Source organism: Camponotus floridanus, unplaced genomic scaffold (assembly GCF_003227725.1).
Source record: "Camponotus floridanus strain SB8 unplaced genomic scaffold, Cflo_v7.5 scaffold55, whole genome shotgun sequence".
Lineage (NCBI taxonomy): Eukaryota > Metazoa > Arthropoda > Insecta > Hymenoptera > Formicidae > Camponotus > Camponotus floridanus.
In genome coordinates, this window is record NW_020229714.1 from 1,315,484 (window position 1) to 1,335,517 (window position 20,034).

Below are 20,034 nucleotides of genomic sequence, written 5' to 3' on the forward strand. Positions count from 1 at the left end.
CATTCTGGTAAAATAAAAAGTCGACGCGTATAATTATTATAAATAGCGCGATAAATATTCTGCCTTGGACAATATATGAAAATAAAATTTACATTGCTTAATAATCTAAATGCAAATCCAAAATGCAATAGAGCTGTAAATAGCATCAAAAGTACGTTCGTTTAAGGAATAGCTGTGTTTTTCTATTGTATCGATGTTACATCGTATTTTAAACAATGTGTTTATAATGATACAACTTTTTTCATTCATTTTGTACTGTCGACAAAATGATTCTGTAATGACGGGAAGAAAACAATTTTTTTCAAAAAAACTCGATTGTCTTTATTGATATTTTATAGAAAAAATCTAATTTTTGAAATGTATTTATAATTCGCATTGATAATGCAACTGTAAGAAAATTAAATTTCTATTTTAATTAGAATTGAGCTTATTCCAACACTTTGTGTTAGAATCAAGAAAGTCTCTTTTGCTCTGCAAAATATCAGACGTATATGCTTCGAGATATATTTTGTTAGCATAACAAATATCGTTTAAATCGATAAAGACAAGTTGATACTGTAGATTGATTATTCGCTGATATTATCAGTGAAAACCAGTGGATCTCAAAGAGTGCTACCGCAAAATTACACATAGTCGCTTATCCGCTTCGAACACCGAAAGCTTATCAGCGTAAATCGATAAAATCCTGCGATTTTCTTAAACAGCACATGACTTTTTTTTCTTACCACAAACAACATTATACGACTAGTGTCTATTTTCTACAACCGTAATTCGAAGGATAATGGAAAAACCTTCCCTTATCGTTCTTAAAATATCCACACTGATGATCTGCATATCCACATCATAGGAATCTTGAAGCAAAGAAAAGCAGATTGGAAATCTTGTATTACACTGGAGATTCCATTGACCAGAAAATACCAATCACTCGATCTAGATATAAAAATGAGCTCGTGAAAATGGAAATCAGTAATAGAAAACATTACTTATGCAACCAGAGAGAAAGCGTAGGATCGATTTTCCTTTAACAAAAATCTAAATAAATCAAAAATTATGAAGCAAGTAAACTTTAAAAGATATCTGTATATTGAGTAGTATTTGTATTTTTCTGGCTCTGGGCGGTTTATTCATCTTCAAATATTCATGAAGAATTCAGACAAAAGTATAGGCCTCCAGTTAAAGATATTTGTTAAAGCAAGATCAATATCAAATTTCTCAAAGAACATATTCCTATCGATCTCTATCTTTCGGACCCATATACCATGTATTAAGAGTATCTCGAGTTAAATATATTTCTCAGAAGATAACATTAGAATCTCTCTCTTTCTCTCAAGCGTTCGCAATAGCGATTACATCATCGTTCTCGCTCTTTTTGCACATACATTCTTACAATACAATTGTATCGCGAAATCTAATCATGTATTGAGAATATCTCGAGTTAAATATATTTCTCAGAAGATAACATTAGAATATCTTTCTCTTTCTCTCAAGCGTTCGCAATAGCGATTATGTCATCGTTCTCGCTCTTTTTGCACATACATTCTTACAATACAATTGTATCGTAAAAGCTTTCACAGCGAAAAGAATTTCAGGAAGGTCTGCGGAGGAATCGGTACGTGGAGAGACGCCTGATCGACGTCCGCTAGCTTTTCTTGAAATGCTGGATCCTGATCCGCAATACAGGGATGACCCAGCGATCGCCAAAACAAGCAACGACAATTGCGGCATAATTGTATCATTTCGGCGTATTCTTCCCGCAATCCAAACGATCTGGATAAAACAGACGAAATACATATAACAATGACAAAACTTTTGGAATACACTAAATTAATATTTCCAGCACCCTTGGTTTGTATAGAAAAATGTATATTAACCTTCGGGCAATAGTGAATATAGTCTTCCAGTCTTTTCCAGGATTGTTTTGTGTGGTGGTAGCGATCTGTTGCGGCGTAAAATGATACTGGGCGAGCTCGCGCCAGATTCTTTGCTCCTGCGCCAAAACAGCGAGATGTTCGCAGGCTTCAGACGAGGCTTCGATATCTCGCGGATCGCTCAGGCGTAGGAGGACCTCCCGCCGGCACTCGGGCGGCAAATCTGACCATTGAGGTTGTTGTTGTTCGTCCGGCTACAATGACTCGTCCGTTATGATCTTGAATTTCCTTGTAAGTATTAAATCGTTTTGCAAACTTGTTTGAATATCTTACCTGAGTGATAGTAATAGATGAGGCAATCTGCAGAATTCTCTCCAGAGCTGCCTTATGCTTCTCCCATAGGAGGACGGAACCTAGAGGCCTGCCTCCCCAGCAACAACCGGCGCTGAATGCCCGAACTCTCTCTATAAGACGTCGTAGTCTTCCCGTATGTTGTTGCGACAGTGACACTACAAATATCAAAGCAAAGATCAGTTTAGTATGAACAACATTTCTTTCGGGAAAATATATCCGCGGAATCGAACAATTTTCGATGAATTCATCTCGAAATAAACTAACGAAATCCTTTTACCTTCCAGGGCTACTTCTTCGAGCATGTTGAAGAGTACTCTCTGAGCGCATCCACTGAGACCACCCATTCTATGACTGACCAGAAGATCCAGAAGACGGACGATGTAATTAAAACGACGGCAATCGTGAACCGCGGATAGGAAATCCAGCCTCTTCAAGGCATCACTCAGGCCATTGAAGCCGGCGATCTGTAAATTTAGCGAACGGATAACGATCTCGCTCACTAAGATGTCTAAGTATAGGAGATGTAAGGACTGTCGACAGTTTGTTACTGGTATCTCTTTTTTTTTTCGTTTCTTTTTCTCGTCGCACTTAACATGTCTCTATCGAGCAAATCTCAGTCTCTTTCCTCTTGCACAAGATTGGGTCTAAATTAAGACCAGGCCGGAAGGAGTCACTCACCTCGCGTGTGCACTTCAGTGTGATGTGACAATGTGGTTGGACGGCATTTTCTGAAATTGAAGAAAAATGTTTGTCAGTCAAGAATTTTCACGAGTTTATTTTACTAAGGATGCTCCCTCTTCTTTTGCTCTCTTCCTTTTTCAATGCTTGACATCGGCAAAATTACTTGACCGATATGCTCGACATAGTCGATTCAAATTATTGATATTAAAGTAAAATAATACAAAAAGAAAATACAAGTTTATAACTTGAATTTATAATTACAACTAACAAAGATCAATTGGAATTGAAATATATTTCAATATGGAATATGGAATCGAAAATGTAAATAAGTTTCAATGGTAATATTACTTCTTACCTTTCTTCTTATCTTTCTCTTTCTTATCGCCGGCATCTTTCTCGCTGCTGTAAGAAAAAAAATGATATGAAATAGGCGCACTTTAGAGATGTAAACAAGATTTATTAGAATTTCAGGGAATCATATTTAGTATTAATCTATTTTTCATTGATATACATATACATATACATATACATATACATATATATATATATATATATATATATATATATAATAAATACATTTATTACATATATATGTAATAAATATAAATATTTTTAAATATATATCTCATTAGATCAATTTCTTAAATTAAATTTATGATTTGTTTTATGTCGAATAGAAGTAGACGTATAGATATTTTCTGCTAGAGGCACTAATATACGATCCCAATTATGGCATAATACACCGCGACCGGTTTCAACGGACTCGTGGCTGTTACCTCTCGCGACAAAGTAAGCTTCAATTCGACTATAGAAAGTTAGTATGTATAATACTGTTCACGAAATAATATTTCATAGGACTTACACTAGTTTTCTTACAATCTTTTTTAGACAAAACTTTGTCTGGAAAATGGAAAAATAATAGGAAAAATACGTAAAGTATACGTAAGAATATATTAAAATATTTTTGATTCTCTAATAACATAATAATTATCCATTTTTAATAATATCAATTTTAGACTTTACTCTTAAAAAAATAATTTTTGGACTATATTTATTTTTATTTTCAGACATGACAATTGATAGAGTTTAATTTAAAAACTTTGATTTGCATAAAAAACTACTGCATAATTTCAAGTAATAAAAATATATAAGTCATAACATTATTTTTATCCGCAATAAATAATGAATTTTTAGTCTGAATTCATAAGAAAATTGATCACAATTTATATATTCGCTAAAAATTACTGTGAATTATTGATAGTATCATCGGGTTTGTATTTACAAAAAAAGAGAGAAACACACGTAGGTGTTCGTATTCACGGTATAATCAGTTAAACAGGCCACGACAAATCCGTCTCGACAGTGGTACTTTTAACAGAGACCATAATCGTTTTATAACACGCTGATCATAATCAACGCAGACACATATCGCAAATAGACATTAACCATCCTTTTCACTGAGGATAATAACCCTTTCATTTCGGTCGCGTTAAATAATCACATAAGAAAGAAGGAGGAAGTGAAAAAATGCATCGTAATTGCATAAAATCGCATTAAACAACACATATTACGTAAGCGAGATGACTCCATAGTCTCATAATAGACGCGACATCGATTATTTAACTGTTACTGGATTACAATGAATTCTATTAATAATTTGTATTTAAATAAAAAGTCCAATATGCATGAGATTTATTCTCGGCTTTTAAAACTTGCAGATTTATTCGCACGAAGTATTATCGAGACTCGCGAAACGCGGCCAACACCTCTCGCTAATTTTAATAAGTTTCAAAGTATCCGAGCGATCGATATTTATTAAAGTTCTGCCGTTTATAAATCCATTAAAAAAGATACAAAGATGGAACGAATTTTATTGGATATAATGCTTTCCGATTTCTTCTCCGTGATTATTTATGCACGAGCTGCAAAAACACTTGCATACACGCGATTCTTTCCAGATTTTTGAAATTTTCGACTCACAAATTGTAAACCTCTCGCAGAGATTTAGGAATCCGATAAATGTCAAATTTAAAAATGTTAAACTTTGCGAGATGTTAGATATCTTCTTTAGAGATTTATTTGTAACGGAAATTTTAAGAGAAGGATTGTTGCATTATCGATTTTAAAGAAGCATACAATCGATATTGAACTATTTTGACTCTTTACATCATAAGAATTTTCAGCCAATATTATTCCAATATTATTAAGTATCTAATAGCTTATTATCATCGTTTCCAATTCTTAGATTTTAAAAGCATGTATGTGTCTTATATATTTCCAAAATAATTCTTGTAGACACATCCAGAAACGTAGTACAACTTTGTCGCATTCTCTCTCGTCACGCTTATGATTTTACCTATCCAATTAATGACGACGTTCGTTCTATTATAGGGACGCAACAATGACCTTGTACGTTAACCGGCGCATATATTCACACGTGCAACAGCTTTGCGTGCGACGTATATTTGTGACTTTTCCGCCTGAGCGAGACTGAATGCGAGAAAACCTCGATTTTAACATATCGATCGGGATGCGTCCTTTCGAATTATGAGCTCGACGAGACGTCTAAGGTCGTCGAATCACCCGTAGGAGATCTTATGTAAGTTTATATGATGGGATGGAGAGAGAGAGAGAAAGAGAGATCGACAGAGAAACAAGGGGGGCGAGAAGATATCTCATATCATTAGTTCGTAGGATTATATAACTACTCGTAGTATTCATTACGATCAGTTGTAGACATACGTATACATGCGATGAATAAAGAATCCAATAAAAAAGCCCCCGGTAATGTTCAATATCGATACCTTGACTGAAGTACTCAATGTCAAACCGATGTTTTGCTTGAAAATAGAAGGACAAATATCATATATATCGAAATAATTGATGTCATATCGCACAAAATGTTCAAGTTTATTATCCGAGTTTAATTTCAATGACGGATTTGTCTATAAAGTTAACTTGTCTATAAAGTTAAAAATGATTAGTTATTAGTCCGATTATTAATAGTTGAAGTGACATAGTTTCGAAGTTATAAACAATTACGTTGATGGAAGGTTTAGAAAGTCCTATAGTCTCCGTTTCTTCATTTCTCTTTCTATTTCCGAGCCGCAGAAGAACAACACTGATGGTTTATTTTAGTTCTCTTTGTACAATGTAGAGATTGATATATAACTAAGTACATTCGCAGCACCCTAAGCATCTTGTTCCATTAGCTCTGCGGCATAAAATGATCGAGCTAGATATATCTCAATAAAAATTATTGAAGAAGCAGAGACGGATTTTAAGGGGATTCAACTCAACGAGAACGACATCGAAAAATAGCAATGCGAAAACTTTCTGCGACGGAATTCAGTATACGCAAAATGAAGCTAAAGAGATTCGTGAAGAGACTGTATCCAGATTTGGATCGAAATAAATATAGCTACTATGATTGCCTCTGATAAACTCACTGTTATTTTAAAATGTGAAAAATAAGGTTGTGTTCTTGGAAATTAATAATAATTCTCGTATAACCAGAGATTCTCAAAATTTTCACACATATATGTAGTAGATAAAAAATTCTGAAAAAACACAAAAATTTGGAATACTCTGGATAAAAAAAGATAAACTATAGATTAAAGACAATATATTCTTGTAAATAATTTTCTATTTTAAAACCTCTTCTTTAAAGCATCTAAATATTTTATTTAATTAGTATTTAATAGACCAAAAATTTATTATCCTTGCTTTATTTTCTTTTAATATATAAATATTTTTTTCATACTTTAATATTTTATTTTAATGATAGAATATTTTATTAGTAATAATATTTTATTTCAACAAATTTTATCAAATTTTGTTGTGGTTAACATTTTTTCCAAGTAAGCATTTCGTGACAAACATTCACGAGTCAAGCCAACCTCGTATGTAAGTTGGACGATAAAAGCGAATGTAATGGTGATTTTTTCACGAGATAATACGCACGAAACTAAATGTACAGTGCAACACACAACATGATATATCGCACAAAACGTGCGAATAATTAATGCGAATATAGAGAGTGTCAGAGATTGGTTCGGGACACGAAACTTTTACTTCCATTGGGGTTCACCGACCCTTTCGTGGTGCGGCTAATCCCGTCAGGCTAGGAAAACTCGCGTAGGACGAGTACACGGTTGAATCGTCGAAATAATACGGGTGGGCGCATCGAGCATATTAAAATCAATGAGAAACGAGGGAAACGGAAAAAACCGGCTTTTAAATTCTTCCGCGCGCAACAATCCGTATTTTCCAACCATTTTATCTAACTGTATCAAGATCATTATGTGTGTATATGCGTGCAACGCGATAATGTAACGGCAAAAAAGCGATTTACTAATCTTCAACAACGAGGTCGGTTCTGATCTTCTGGTGTAGATATGTATTTTATATAAATTTTTTTATATGAATATACGTTTAAATTTAATAAAATGTTTCTCTCGTGAATTTCAGGCAGAAGGAGAGGCTCGTTTCACAACTTTTCACATTCTCATTTGTACTATAATGAAAATAAAATGGGTAAGAAAATTAGTTTTTTAATTTCCTTGTGATTATGTTACGAAGTTAAGAATTCTGATTAAGAATTAAATGCCCAACATTCATACTTGCAACACTATATTAGAATATGTAAGATATAATATAAGAATCTCTTTTTACTTTTAGGGCAAGTATTGAAATTTCTCGAAAAAAAAAATGTTGCTACTTTATCTGCAACTATATGAGTCATATAGTAATCATAGCAATTATGTTCTTCTTCCTTTAGGATATCTTTGCTAATGTATTGTCAATACATATATGACTTTACACATAATATTCATAGTATTTTTTAATCACTAAAAGAAGATAAAAGGATAAAAGGACCAGCGCAAAGGTAAAATTTATGCAGAAATCGAACGGTTGTTTCAATTTAACAAACCAAAAGAAATGTTTATTTAATTTTAACACGACAAACGCTGCGTTTCGATCCAATTCGGATCCTTTTCAATGTCGAATAACATAAAAATAAAAATGAAGTTAACAGTCATTAGTATAATATAAATAAGGTTCGAAAAAAACGCAAATCAAAGTAAATGGTTAATTAGAAAGTCAAAAAAGTCAGAAGCAAAGATACGCAAAATAACGGATGATTCAAAAAATCAATTCAAAAGCGCAACGCATTAAACATAATAATCGGAATATCGCAGAAAGCCGAATGCAAGCCATGCTCTATATCCTCAGTGTACCGCAGAGAACACGCTGCTCCCCTCGAAAGAAGAAACCGAAAAGAAAATTCCCACATTCATTTCCAAATAGAAAAGAAGTCAAAGATGCATAAATCAATGCAATGAAACGCAGCGTTTGTCGTGTTTAAATTAAATAAACATTTCTTTTGGTTTGTTAAATTGAAACAACCGTTCGATTTCTACATAAATTTCACCTTTGCGCTGGTCCTTTTATCTTTTTTTATAATAGTAATTTTATCTAACGGATCTTTATCTCATAATAATTTTGAGCATTTTTAAATTTAAAATATGAAGTTGAAAATCTTATATCAAATTTTTTTATGAAGATTTTCTCTTATTTAAATATTTATAGCAAGCGTGTTCGAAAACGTTTGTTCCGCTCAATTACACAAAACGTACTAATTTCTATATAATCGACAGATTAAAAGATAAGTCTTTTATTAAGAGCACAGAGATTAAAAATGTTAATTAAAGATAAAATACTCTCCTTTTTCTGCTATATCATTTTTCTTGAGTTTTCTTTGCCGGTTATAAAAAATAAAATAAATGGTATCGCTGTCGACAGCTTTATGGGTCCAAATACACGAAAAGGCTGCGCTGTCTAACCGAATTTATCAAGGCTGCGTGGGCACAGCACTATGATATTGCGAATTGGTGCAGGTCACGTTACTAGCTAGGTCACGACCCACTTCCGTCTCGGCAAGACTCGCGCTAGTATTTCCCCATTTTGAGAATTTGCCCTAGTCCGCTCAAGGATGCCTAATCTCGATGCGGAAAGGTTCTCTCCGCGAATCCGAAGAGATTCACAATTCTATCAATGATAAATATCTCATGATTCTTGCTTTGACATGAAACGAAATGTATATACGCGCTGTTCTATTTCTTTAAAAGAAATTATTTCAACTTTTAATGGAGTCTTTTATTATGAAACTTGTCAATAAAGAGTGAAATTGATCGTGTTTCTGTTTTATATCGGATCTTTCGACGCGCAAACTTGACATTATTTTTTTCTTAACAAAAATATCAAACAATTAATAATATCCAGATTATAAGTGATTGAAAAAAGATTCTTTACTAATTGATTTTTTGAGAGATAAATAAATGGTCAAATAAATTTTCATTTTAAACTTTATTTTGTTTTATTTAGAATATTAAGATTTATTATTACCGAGATATTGGATAAAATTATTGGAGAAAATAAAGCTCCTTAAATAAACTTTTGTTAAGGAAAAATTATCTTCAAGACTTATCCAAAGATTTATAAATAAAAAATACTAAGTCTCCAATAAAAAAGAATAATAAATTTAAAAACTTTTAATATTACATACTAAAAGTAAGAAATAAATAACTATATATTTATTTTTTTTCACATTAAAATCTGATTTTATTCAGCGCGAGTTATTTTATAAACAAAAATCATGAAAACGTAAATATATAAAATATAATTTTTGAATATAAATTTTCGTTGGTTAGCAATATTTCCAATTTAAGCTTTCGAGAAACTCGATCTTAGCTTCCTCGTATTAAATTGTCTTTATCTAGCGGAAAGGAATAAAGGAATCAGTTTCTTTGGACGAGTGCGAGAAAGCGCGACGAAGAGTTGAGCGCCCTGACGAAACTTTCATATATAGAAACGCTTATACATATATAGAAACGAGAGCTCCATATGTGATGTCTTGATAGAATTCCCTAAAAAATTTTCATATATTTCTAAGATACAAGTAAGAAAATTTATTTTTATTTATTGATTGCATGCAATGTGTATGTGTGCGCGCGTGCTCTCCAAAAGATTAAAAGTACAAAACATACATGTGAATTTTTAAATTGAATGTTTTATGACAAAAAATTATATATTTAATAAATATAAATATATATATATATATATATTATAATTTATTTTAAGTAAATAAAAACAAAATGTATAACACACACGCTGATAACGCAGAAATAATCGATACATACGAAGAAATACGTGTGGCTTTGAAGAATATTAAAGTACAACGCACTGTGTGCTAATACAAAATTATGAAAGCGTGTTACGTTTGTAAATATATACATATGTACACGAGGTTTTCATAACCGCAAAAAATCCGGATGCACACACGCATCGTTAATTGGAAACGCAAGGGGCATGCAAGATTTGCACCGTTTGAAAACTAAATATTTCAAACAACGCAGTGAGAAATGCTAAATGCTCACCTGCTTCTGGCGGCAATCTTACCGGAAATAAACACGCAATATACTATAATTACAGTTTCATATACGAGTTTGTTTCACACATATTGCATTTACTTAATAAATAAAAATAATTATACGAGAGATATGTGTGCATAAATATATAGATGATATTTTTATGATACTTATAAATAAAATACAAAAAAAATAAATATATACATACTTTGTAATTATCTAAAGTGCATGAGACATTAAAGAGAATAATTAGATATCATATTTTTAACGAACGTATATTTTTTCCAGCAAGTTGTTTATTGTATATTTTATCATTCAATTATTTTCTATTTAAATGCATGTTTATTGTGTTACATTATTTGTAGAAACCACTAGTAACTGTTAATTTTTTATATACTTCCCGTAAATTAATTAATTTCTCATATGTCACATAGTCGCATAGTCGCTATATAATAATTATCGATTATTTGGAGTTGGAATTAAGTTCCAAACTAAACGTCAAACGTAGGTACATATATCGATTGAACTTGCAATAGACTAATTATTAGATTTAGAATAAAAAAGTAATTTTATTTTAGACGAGACTATTGTTTAAAACTAACGCCGATATGAAAGCAAGAATAGCAAAGCAATTATCAAGTTTGCATTGCGAATCGATTGATATGCTGTACTATAAATCTGGTACAAAACGGATAATTTAAGATCTTTCGTTTCTCACATAGAAAAGAGAAAATGAGAAACTTCTTATCGGATATGATTTAGAAATCATTTAGATTTTAGAATATTTTTTGTATTTTATGGTTATTTATAAGGATCATAAAAATATCATCTATATATTTATTCATACATCTCTCTCGTATAATTATTTGTATTTATTAAGTAAATGTTTTTAATTATATATTGCGTGTTATTTTTTAATAAAATGCCAAGTTAATTATACACTGTATAAATTTACGTATTAATAATATATGTAAATTAATGAAAATTTTGCGGCACAAATTTTTATCAAATTATAAAATTTGGTTTACAATCTCTATAAGCATTGCAATTTGCACTATTCTTTCAATTAAAGAATGGAATTTACAAGTGGAATTTTTTTTTAAAGTGGCAAGCAAAGCTTTGTTATATTGCTCTTAATAAGATCATGCCTGGTTCATTCGCCAGCGACGAAGAATATTTACGAGGCGGAATAAGTCGCGCGCGGGGGAGTATGTTTACGCGATACAGCTGTTTGCAAATGCGATGCGCGTGTTGCGGAGACAAAGAACCGCGCTATGCGTTCTTTGACAGCGCCCGTCAACTTAATGCATCGCGATTCTAATTATCTAAGTCTGTCACGGTCACAAACACAACTGGTGCAACGAGCACAATGGGCTTAATATCCGGTCGAAGAAATCACGATGCGCAACCGGCGGTCATCCCGAGGACGAGTAAACCGCCAATAAGTCTCGAAAGTTAATTGCGAGTCCTATAAATCTCCGAAATTCTAAAATCCTATTAACACGAAGAGAGAACGGTTATATAAGCTACAAAGAAATAAGACATATATCTAGATTAATTTCTAAACAATAACAAATCATATTATAGGATATGTAAGATATTATCCTATTATTAATTAACTCTTATAAATAAAATAAGTATTTTTCTGCATCAAAAGAAAAAAACAAATTTTATTTTTATATTATATATTTTTCCATGCTCTATCTTTGCATTAAATTAATTTTTAAAGAATTCTTAATTTTTTAAATATTAAAAAGATTAATTTATAAATTTTTATTTTTATTTTCAACTTATGTATATTTTACTATTAAATCTATATATCTTAAAAAAAAGTCATAATCTTATTTAGAGTTAAACAATATAATTTGAAGTGAAGATATATTAACTTTTATTATAGGTGTCAATAAGTGAAATTGGTATTTTCTGTTGGGAAAAAATAATTCCCTTTGAGCTGAGCTAACAAGCTGCTGACTTTTATTAGCGCTTAATTAATTCTTAATCCGAATGTCAGGAAATCCGTGGGTGTGATCTCACTTTCATGACACACCGCACATTCACACAATAGCGTAGACTGAAAAAAGAAAAGAAAATAGATCTTTTCCTTTTGTTTTTTACACGTATAACTATTTGATATGATTCTCGTGATTTTCGATTGATTCAAACTCAAAGCGTTCAGGTCAGCTGTGTTGATAAAAATCAAAACGTGAATAGATTTCGATACAAGTGAACGTATGATTTTTTGCAAAGTAACACAAGTTACAATATATTCAAGAAAAACAAGTTTACGCGCGTATTTATTTCTATCACAAATTCGAAACGTCAAGCGCAGTTATTTAATATGTCACAAAATTACTCGCGTTTTTTGCTTCTGATTTGAGCAATTACAACTAAAACTTTGGTAATATTTTGCTTTCTTAAATAATGTTCTAGCAATTTATTTAATAAAGTATTTAAAATTTTCAATTTTAAAAGCATAGAAAAAGAAAGAGAAATATAAAAATCATGTCAAGAATATTATTTAATAAAAATAAACTTAATGAAAAATGATTATAGATAGCTATCCTTATGATATATAATAGGCTTGTCCTTCACTATTTCTACACTTCTTCATTTTTCGTTCACCCTCAAGACAGCATTCTATATTTAGTGATTATCTTCCGATACTATTTTATTGATATTTTGATATTATTATTTGCTCAAATCACATGGAATTGGCTCAATACGAATCGAATACTTGAAATCGACTCGACTCACGTTTCATGAGATTGACATTTCTAGCGACATCGCTTTAATGACAAATGGAAAAAAAAACAAATAATTTTTGTATTGTATATTGTACGTTATTATAGATCAGTTTGAATGATATTACAATGTTATTCCACACGCGATCTTGAAAATTACCCGAGTTACGAGTCGCGTGAGCTATTCGAGGAACATGGTATCACCCATGGGTCGTGCCGGAAGATGAGCGAGGATCGACTCGTCGTAAGGATACTATTTTTCATAATACAAATAGTAAGGATAGAAGTAATATTAGAACGACATCATGTAAAATATTGAATATAAATAAACGAATTAATTAATTTAAAAAAAAAATATATATATATATATATATTTTTATGCATATACATTATATGCATATTATATGTATATATATATATATTGATATAAAGATGGCATTCATATATTTGATTAGACTCTAAGACATACGTTATATTCGCGATAGTCGAATTAATCGTATTATATTAAAGATATCAGCATCCATTAATGACAAGGCTGTCATGGAGCGTTTCAAAGAACGGGAAACTAGTCGGGACGTTATAATACCTATAGCAGTCAGAAAGAAATCTTGAGCCTTATCCAAGTAGGAGCACTGCGAATAACAATATTCATTTAACGTGTTTATACATTCCTCGTCTTGGATCGATGCAATAATTTGCGTGGCAAATCGAGTCGGTCAGTCAGTGCAAGGATGCTCGCGCTCGCATGTAAACAAACGGAGCTGTCAGTCGGATCGATGTAAACGCCGGATTAACAGCTGTGCGTCGAGAAAGTCGTAGGCCGCGAAACGAACAAAGAACGATGGAGAGAAGCAAGAGGGGAAGAAGTATAGCAAAAGATAGAAAGAGAGAGAAAGAGCGACTGAAACAACGACTTACCGCAGAAGAAGCGAGAGGGTTTTGTTGTTGGCGCACTCGAGGATCTTCTTCTTCTCCCAACCCTCGACCGTCTTTACCCATTCCTCGCCTGGGCTACGCCAGTCCTTGGATATGAACGGCATCCTGAGGACGCGCGAAGACTGGGAAAGCGACGACGGGACTCGATTCGCGTAACCGTGGAGCCGAGGCGCACCTTGCCGTGTCCGCCGTCACTGCGTGGTTCCGTTCCCTTCGCCGGACAACTTCGCTCTGTTCCGCTCTCGGTCTCGCGCTCCGTCGAGCGCGCATGGCTTTGTTTAGTGACGTCACCGCGCATCAGCTGTGAGGCGGCGTCGAACGGCGCGTGCGCGCGCTTGACGTTCGTACATCTTCTCAAATCACCTGAAGCCTGAAGTCAGCTGCTTTCGGAGCATATCGAAGATATTCATGTATGTGTGTTTCATATGCGGAAGGATATGTTTTTATAGGTTAAAAAATTCAAGAATAATCGGAAAAAAAAGATTCTGACCATTACCTTTTGTATCTTGCTGTTATGTAAAAATCCATTAAAGGACTCAACAGCAAGTTTGATAAAATACGATACATCCATCTCAAAAATTTCTAGCTTCAAACGCGCGAAAATGTATACATGAAATGTATGAGATTTAATTTGTTTAATTATGTGCGCACTTCTTTCTAAAAAAATATCTAAATATACTTACAAAATTTCTTTGCAATAGATATAAAGATATATAGCGCAGTAAAAATGATAAAAGAAAACTAGAATTGACATCTATTAAATTTTCATATTTTGCAAGCAAGTGCCATCTGTTATCAATAAAGAGAAGTTTTTCTTGCTTGCAAAATTTTACTTATTCGCTGTAGTAAAGTTAGCAAACGCACTCTATTCTCACAATGAGCCATGTATACATACTTATATAGAATGTTAAAAAAATCGTGGTACAAACCTATTAAGAAAGGAAAAAATTTTGGTAAATTTAAATAAACTAAAAAAATATTTAAAATAATTTTTTGCGATTGATTGAACAATAATTTTGTACTAAACTTCATTTATTTGAACCAACAAAATTAATTATTAGTTATTTATTAATTTTTTCAGATATCTTAAATACAAATCTATGTTCGCGAGTTTCTAATCTAAGATATCTTATTAATCTTCATATATTAATTTTATTATTTATTATCAAACTTTCGAACATCCGAAGAATTAATAAATTTTTTTTTACAATAGGTTTGAGCCGATCGAAATGAAACAGCCAATCCAACTTACGCAGGGAAAATGTCACTTTGCATTTATTCTATCAACAAGGCTGCAAGGGTTTCGAGACACGTCCGTCCGTCACTGACGGCCGGAACGGATGACGTGGCTGTCACGGACACTGTGACTAACTGTGACAAGTAGACGCGCGCAACCAGTCTCAATCGTTCCGCGCCGCAAACAAATCGCTGTGGAAACGTCACGCGGACATGCGTTTCGAGTCTCTGTCGCAGAGATATCGCGCTCGTTTGTTGTGAGCGTCGTGTGTGAATCGTTCATTTGAATTGGACGAAGGTAAGCATCGCGTTACTCTCCTGATTCAATCCGAACGATTTCGCATTCGTTACAATCCATTACAATTTCGCAATCGCGCGTAAATATAAATTGAACGTAGTACAATATCTCTCTCTCTTTCTCTCTCTCTCTGTAATATGGCACGTGATATGTACATACGCGCGCGCGACATACAGCACTTCTTTATGATATTCTATCTTCATGCTCCGACAGGATATGGATCCAGGTATTTCATCATCAAAATTATATTACGTGTTTCTCTCGTTTTACGTTGACAAGTTAAAGTGGAGTGTAGCGGATAGAATTAGGTCTCGAAGCTTTATTAGAAAACAGTAAATTGCATACATATTTATGCCATACACATATGACATCATGTCGAGTTATATAAAAATACAAGAATGTATTTATCAGCATTATCGTTTTAATGCTTACATTAAAGTTATCATGCACAGACAATTCTTTGAAAGATTTTAAATATCGTTTATTTTTTTAATAGAGCTTGGATATCTTGCAGCATGATATTTTATGACAGACTTTAAGAAAATTTGTAATTAATATAGGAAAAAATATATATATAAAATTTGCATGTGCATATGTTATATTGCTATCATTATTATGCATGCTAAATATTCTGTTATTACAATGTTTGAATGCAATATTTTTATGATATTAAAATGATACAATAAAAAATTATCCCTATAATATATATAAATAAGAATATTTTTATTTATATTTATAAAAAAAATATATATATATATATTTTACTATATGATTTTATTAATTATTGTATAATTAATTCACTCAATTAGAAAATGTGGGCAAGGACACTATTCTGAAAGTGACAGATTGGTTACGTGGAATTTGGGAAATGAGACGACGTGCCGGTGGACCAGTTCAACAATGGATTGATTCAATACCATTGCCTACAAAATCGGACAGTACAAACGAATGTCAAGAACACAATTCGAATAAACCATTAACACCAACAGAGCCTAAAAACATTCCGTTTCCTAAAGCTTCAAAGCTTCCAAGCATGACTATATCAGCGCCTATCAATGTTCCTACTTCATCGACAATGAATACACCAATACTTCCAAGGTATAGTTAAACATACTTAAGATTGTATTCTTTTTACCAATATTTAATATCCATATTAAATTATGAATATTTAAATTGCAGTTCGCTTCCTCATAGACTGGCACGAGATGCGAGCTTTCAATCAGACAGTAGCCACTGTAGTAGTGTTGAAAGTTTATTAGAATTACGAAAAGCGGATCCGACAGCAATTTTGCTTGATCTTGGTTTCGGCGGTTGCTCAACCAGTCCGCGGGAGAACGATCCAATTTCTCGCATTCCTAAGAGATTCCTTCAGCCGTCATCGTTACAAGGCATTGCTATAGATGAGTTTCTTAAGCAACAACAAGAGAGTAGTGAATCTTTTGATTCGGTATCTTTAGGATACAGAGGCCTAACAGGTAAGATTGATTTTTCAATAACAGTCATACTATAACAAATTACCATTTTCTTTTGTAGAAGTAAAAAGATAGGAATGATTCTAAATTTATCAATCTCAACTCTTATAAACATCTTACAAACATTTTAATAATTTCTGTATATGAAATGTAGCAAAATCTTTATGATGTTCTTTTATGATGATCGTTAAAACCATATTCTTGGGAATAAAATAAACCCGCAAATATTTTCCATATAGCATGATAATTTTGTAGGAAGCAATAGCGCATTATGCGCTTCCACACGCGTCCGACAGCATAGAAACTCGGAAGCAGATAATTTTGTAAGTCTCGCGTAAAAATTTGTAGACAAAACTGTTTTGATGTATGCACAATTTAATTGTATTTAGAAAAGCTGTTTTGTTTGTTTGTATTATTATAGTCTTTATTTTCGGTGGACATATAGTTTCTATATTTATAGTTTCTTATATTTCTTCACATTGCTTTTGAGTTTAAATTAAATATGCAATATTTTGTTATTTTAAGTAGAAGTTTGTGATTTTTTATATTGTGAAAATATTACACTTTTAGAATTTTAAGTGCTTAGTTAATCATCATATAATAATAATAGACCATCACATTGTCACAACAATAAAGCTATGTGTAATTTTATTTTTACATTAATTTGCATGCTAATATATGCAAAAATAAATATGTTATTGCATACTAATGCACAAGGAGAGCACAGATTTAAAATGCAAGTTATATTGGTGGTAGAATTTAATGAATGTCTTTTAATGTATTGTCACTTATAGTGTGTGTAAAGTAGTATTGAATTTTTCAAATTGTGTGCAGTATTCATCCATTTAAAAAATATTCATTATGTGATACATTTAAAGCTTAAATTTATCTAGGCCATTATTTGTATTTTTTGTATTTTTTATACATATAATATTACATGTGAAATTTTCAATATGTAATATTATATCATTATATATGTAATATTATATCATATATTATAGTATTTAATCATCTTCAGCTTTATATATCTCATCATTTTAGTTGACGGCAATTATTGTTGGCTAGAATGAATATACAGAGATATATTTTATTTTTTTTTATTTTTTAAAGGATCGCCATATGTAGCTCCATCAGAAATTGTGCAAAAAATTATGGAACGTTTGCGGGAACACGAAAGCCATGAAATGGATACAAATTCATATTATTGTGAGCAGTACAATCCTTTACAAAACCCAGGAAGACTTTCTGTGTTGTCTCCTGATAACAGGCAGTTTTTAGAACAACCACGTTCCAAGAGTCCTGATATGTGCAACAAACGTATGATTATAGGTAAATGAAAATTTTGGTACAAATTATTCTGTCTTAATATGTAATTTCTATATAATTATCTCTATATTATTATTCTCTATAAATATTGAGTAAAATGTTTCTTGTAGGACAAAAATCATTTGCTTTTGGATGTGATGGAAATTTAATCGAAATATCCAATGATACAAATCTTACGTCCAATAATACAATAGATAATCGTAATTCATTGGATATTAATGCATCTATAGAATTAAAGCAATCACCTTTAGAAGAAAGTATAACGCTTGAACATCGGTATTTTTCAAACAAAGACAAGAAACTAACGAAACAATTATCGTTTGATACTGTAGATTTTCCCGAAACTGACCAATTATTAAAAGACAATCGAGAGATCGCGAATAGTTTGAATATTGCTCAAAATGGCACAAATGTAGATAATAATGAGCAAGAATATAATTTATTCAATACAATTTCCACAAAAGATGAAAAACCTGAATTTTTTGATGTTCGAAGGGCTAGCGATGGATCGTGTGATACTAAATCATTAAGAAGTAAAATATTTGACGGAAGACGAAGATTTAGTGATGGCGCAATGCGCTCTATTGAAAGTCAAAGTACGGAATGCACATTAATGCAAAAGAGAAGAAGTCTCAAAAGACAGTCTAGAGTATGTGATACAACTGCAAATTATTGCGAACCTATTAGGTCTAGCATACCAAATGCGATAATAGAATGTAAAGTAGACAATGAAGAGGAAATATCTAGTGATGTAACTAATAGTACACACCAACCAAATATGCTGAAGTCACTTGAGTCAACTGAAAGTAACAATCTAGTACTAAAAACAGATACAGAATCTTTACTTAGAGAACCCAATTATATGTCTTCACTATCAAAAATTAGCGAAACTATTGATAAAATGAAATGCTTTGAAACTATAGAAGAAAATTTAGCATCAGGTGAACATTCTTGTTTGCAAGATAATCAAGTTTGTTGTTGCAAAGATAAAATTTGTATAGATTGTAAGCGTAGTAAAAATTATCCAGATTGTTGTCGTCATGTCGACAAACGGAAATATTGGAAGAAGATGAAAAAGATAATGCGAGAAAATAAAAAATTAGAGGATAAATTAGCAAAAAGTAGGAGAGAAGTGGCAGAAATTCGTGACATGCTAAGTAGCGTTTTATCAGTCAGAATGGAACCAGGATTTTAAGTAGATTGTTAAAAAACTTGCTATTTTTGTGAATAAGAAAAATGATTAATTGTGTAGTTATATGATCTTGTGATATAGTTAAATATGTGTGTGTGTGTGCATCAGGGTAAAAAATTAATAATACTTCATAAACTCGAACTTTCTATAACACTTTATGAATTAATCTATATATTTTCCTATTTTAGAAATCTCAAATATTTTCGAAGCTCGTGTTTTATAAGATATTAATAGATATTTCTATAATGTATACACATGAGAACAATCACTTTTTTAACTATTTTTAGTTAAAATCAACAAAAAAGAAAACAAATAAGATATATTTAATTACCTCTATACTAAATACATCATAAAAATGTTAACACAAATTTTCGTATATATATTTACATCTCTATTTATAATTTGTATATTTTTTTATACATTTTATTTAATACAAATTATAAATAAAGATGAAAATCTTATATTTTATGTAATATACTAGACATTGGCATATAATCAAA

General features: G+C 31.7%; 2 protein-coding genes across 6 annotated transcripts; one reads left to right on the forward strand and one right to left on the reverse strand.

Annotated features, from left to right (window-relative positions):
* Positions 1-388: 388 nt before the first annotated feature.
* LOC105253845 (F-box only protein 32) lies at positions 389-15,371 on the reverse strand. Of its 2 annotated transcripts, XM_020028279.2 has the most exons (9): positions 15,263-15,371; positions 13,993-14,390; positions 3,259-3,305; positions 2,901-2,950; positions 2,500-2,686; positions 2,202-2,377; positions 1,872-2,122; positions 1,537-1,767; positions 389-930 (listed from the first exon to the last, which is right to left on the reverse strand). In XM_020028279.2, the coding sequence occupies exons 2-8, from the start codon at positions 14,112-14,114 to the stop codon at positions 1,569-1,571; spliced, it is 1,032 nt and encodes a 343-aa protein (XP_019883838.1). In that variant the 5' UTR covers positions 14,115-14,390; positions 15,263-15,371; the 3' UTR covers positions 389-930; positions 1,537-1,568. The 2 variants fall into 2 exon arrangements, with proteins under 2 accessions (XP_019883838.1, XP_011260472.1); XM_011262170.2 differs by having other exon boundaries at positions 389-1,767.
* Positions 15,372-15,397: 26 nt separating this feature from the next.
* On the forward strand, positions 15,398-19,812 carry LOC105253844. Of its 4 annotated transcripts, none has more exons than XM_011262167.3 (5): positions 15,398-15,544; positions 16,354-16,642; positions 16,724-17,019; positions 18,127-18,345; positions 18,453-19,812. In XM_011262167.3, exons 2-5 carry the CDS (start codon positions 16,413-16,415, stop codon positions 19,535-19,537), a joined length of 1,830 nt encoding a protein of 609 aa, XP_011260469.1. In that variant the 5' UTR covers positions 15,398-15,544; positions 16,354-16,412; the 3' UTR covers positions 19,538-19,812. The 4 variants fall into 4 exon arrangements, with proteins under 4 accessions (XP_011260469.1, XP_011260468.1, XP_011260471.1 ...); XM_011262166.3 differs by having other exon boundaries at positions 15,409-15,770; XM_011262169.3 differs by lacking the exon at positions 15,398-15,544 and adding an exon at positions 15,781-15,852.
* The last annotated feature ends 222 nt before the right edge of the window (positions 19,813-20,034 follow it).

Bases quoted from the DNA above. Each gene is read 5' to 3' on its own strand.
- LOC105253845 (XM_020028279.2), bottom strand. From the start codon at position 14,114: ATGCCGTTCATATCCAAGGACTGGCGTAGCCCAGGCGAGGAATGGGTA. The intron at 2,378-2,499 runs GTAAAAGGATTT...TGATATTTGTAG, and splicing joins CGAAGAAGTAGCCCTGGAAG to TGTCACTGTCGCAACAACAT. The intron at 1,768-1,871 runs GTTAATATACAT...TGTTTTATCCAG, and splicing joins ATATTCACTATTGCCCGAAG to ATCGTTTGGATTGCGGGAAG.
- LOC105253844 (XM_011262166.3), top strand. From the start codon at position 15,746: ATGCTCCGACAGGATATGGATCCAG. The intron at 15,771-16,353 runs GTATTTCATCAT...TCACTCAATTAG, and splicing joins CCGACAGGATATGGATCCAG to AAAATGTGGGCAAGGACACT. The intron at 16,643-16,723 runs GTATAGTTAAAC...TTTAAATTGCAG, and splicing joins AATACACCAATACTTCCAAG to TTCGCTTCCTCATAGACTGG.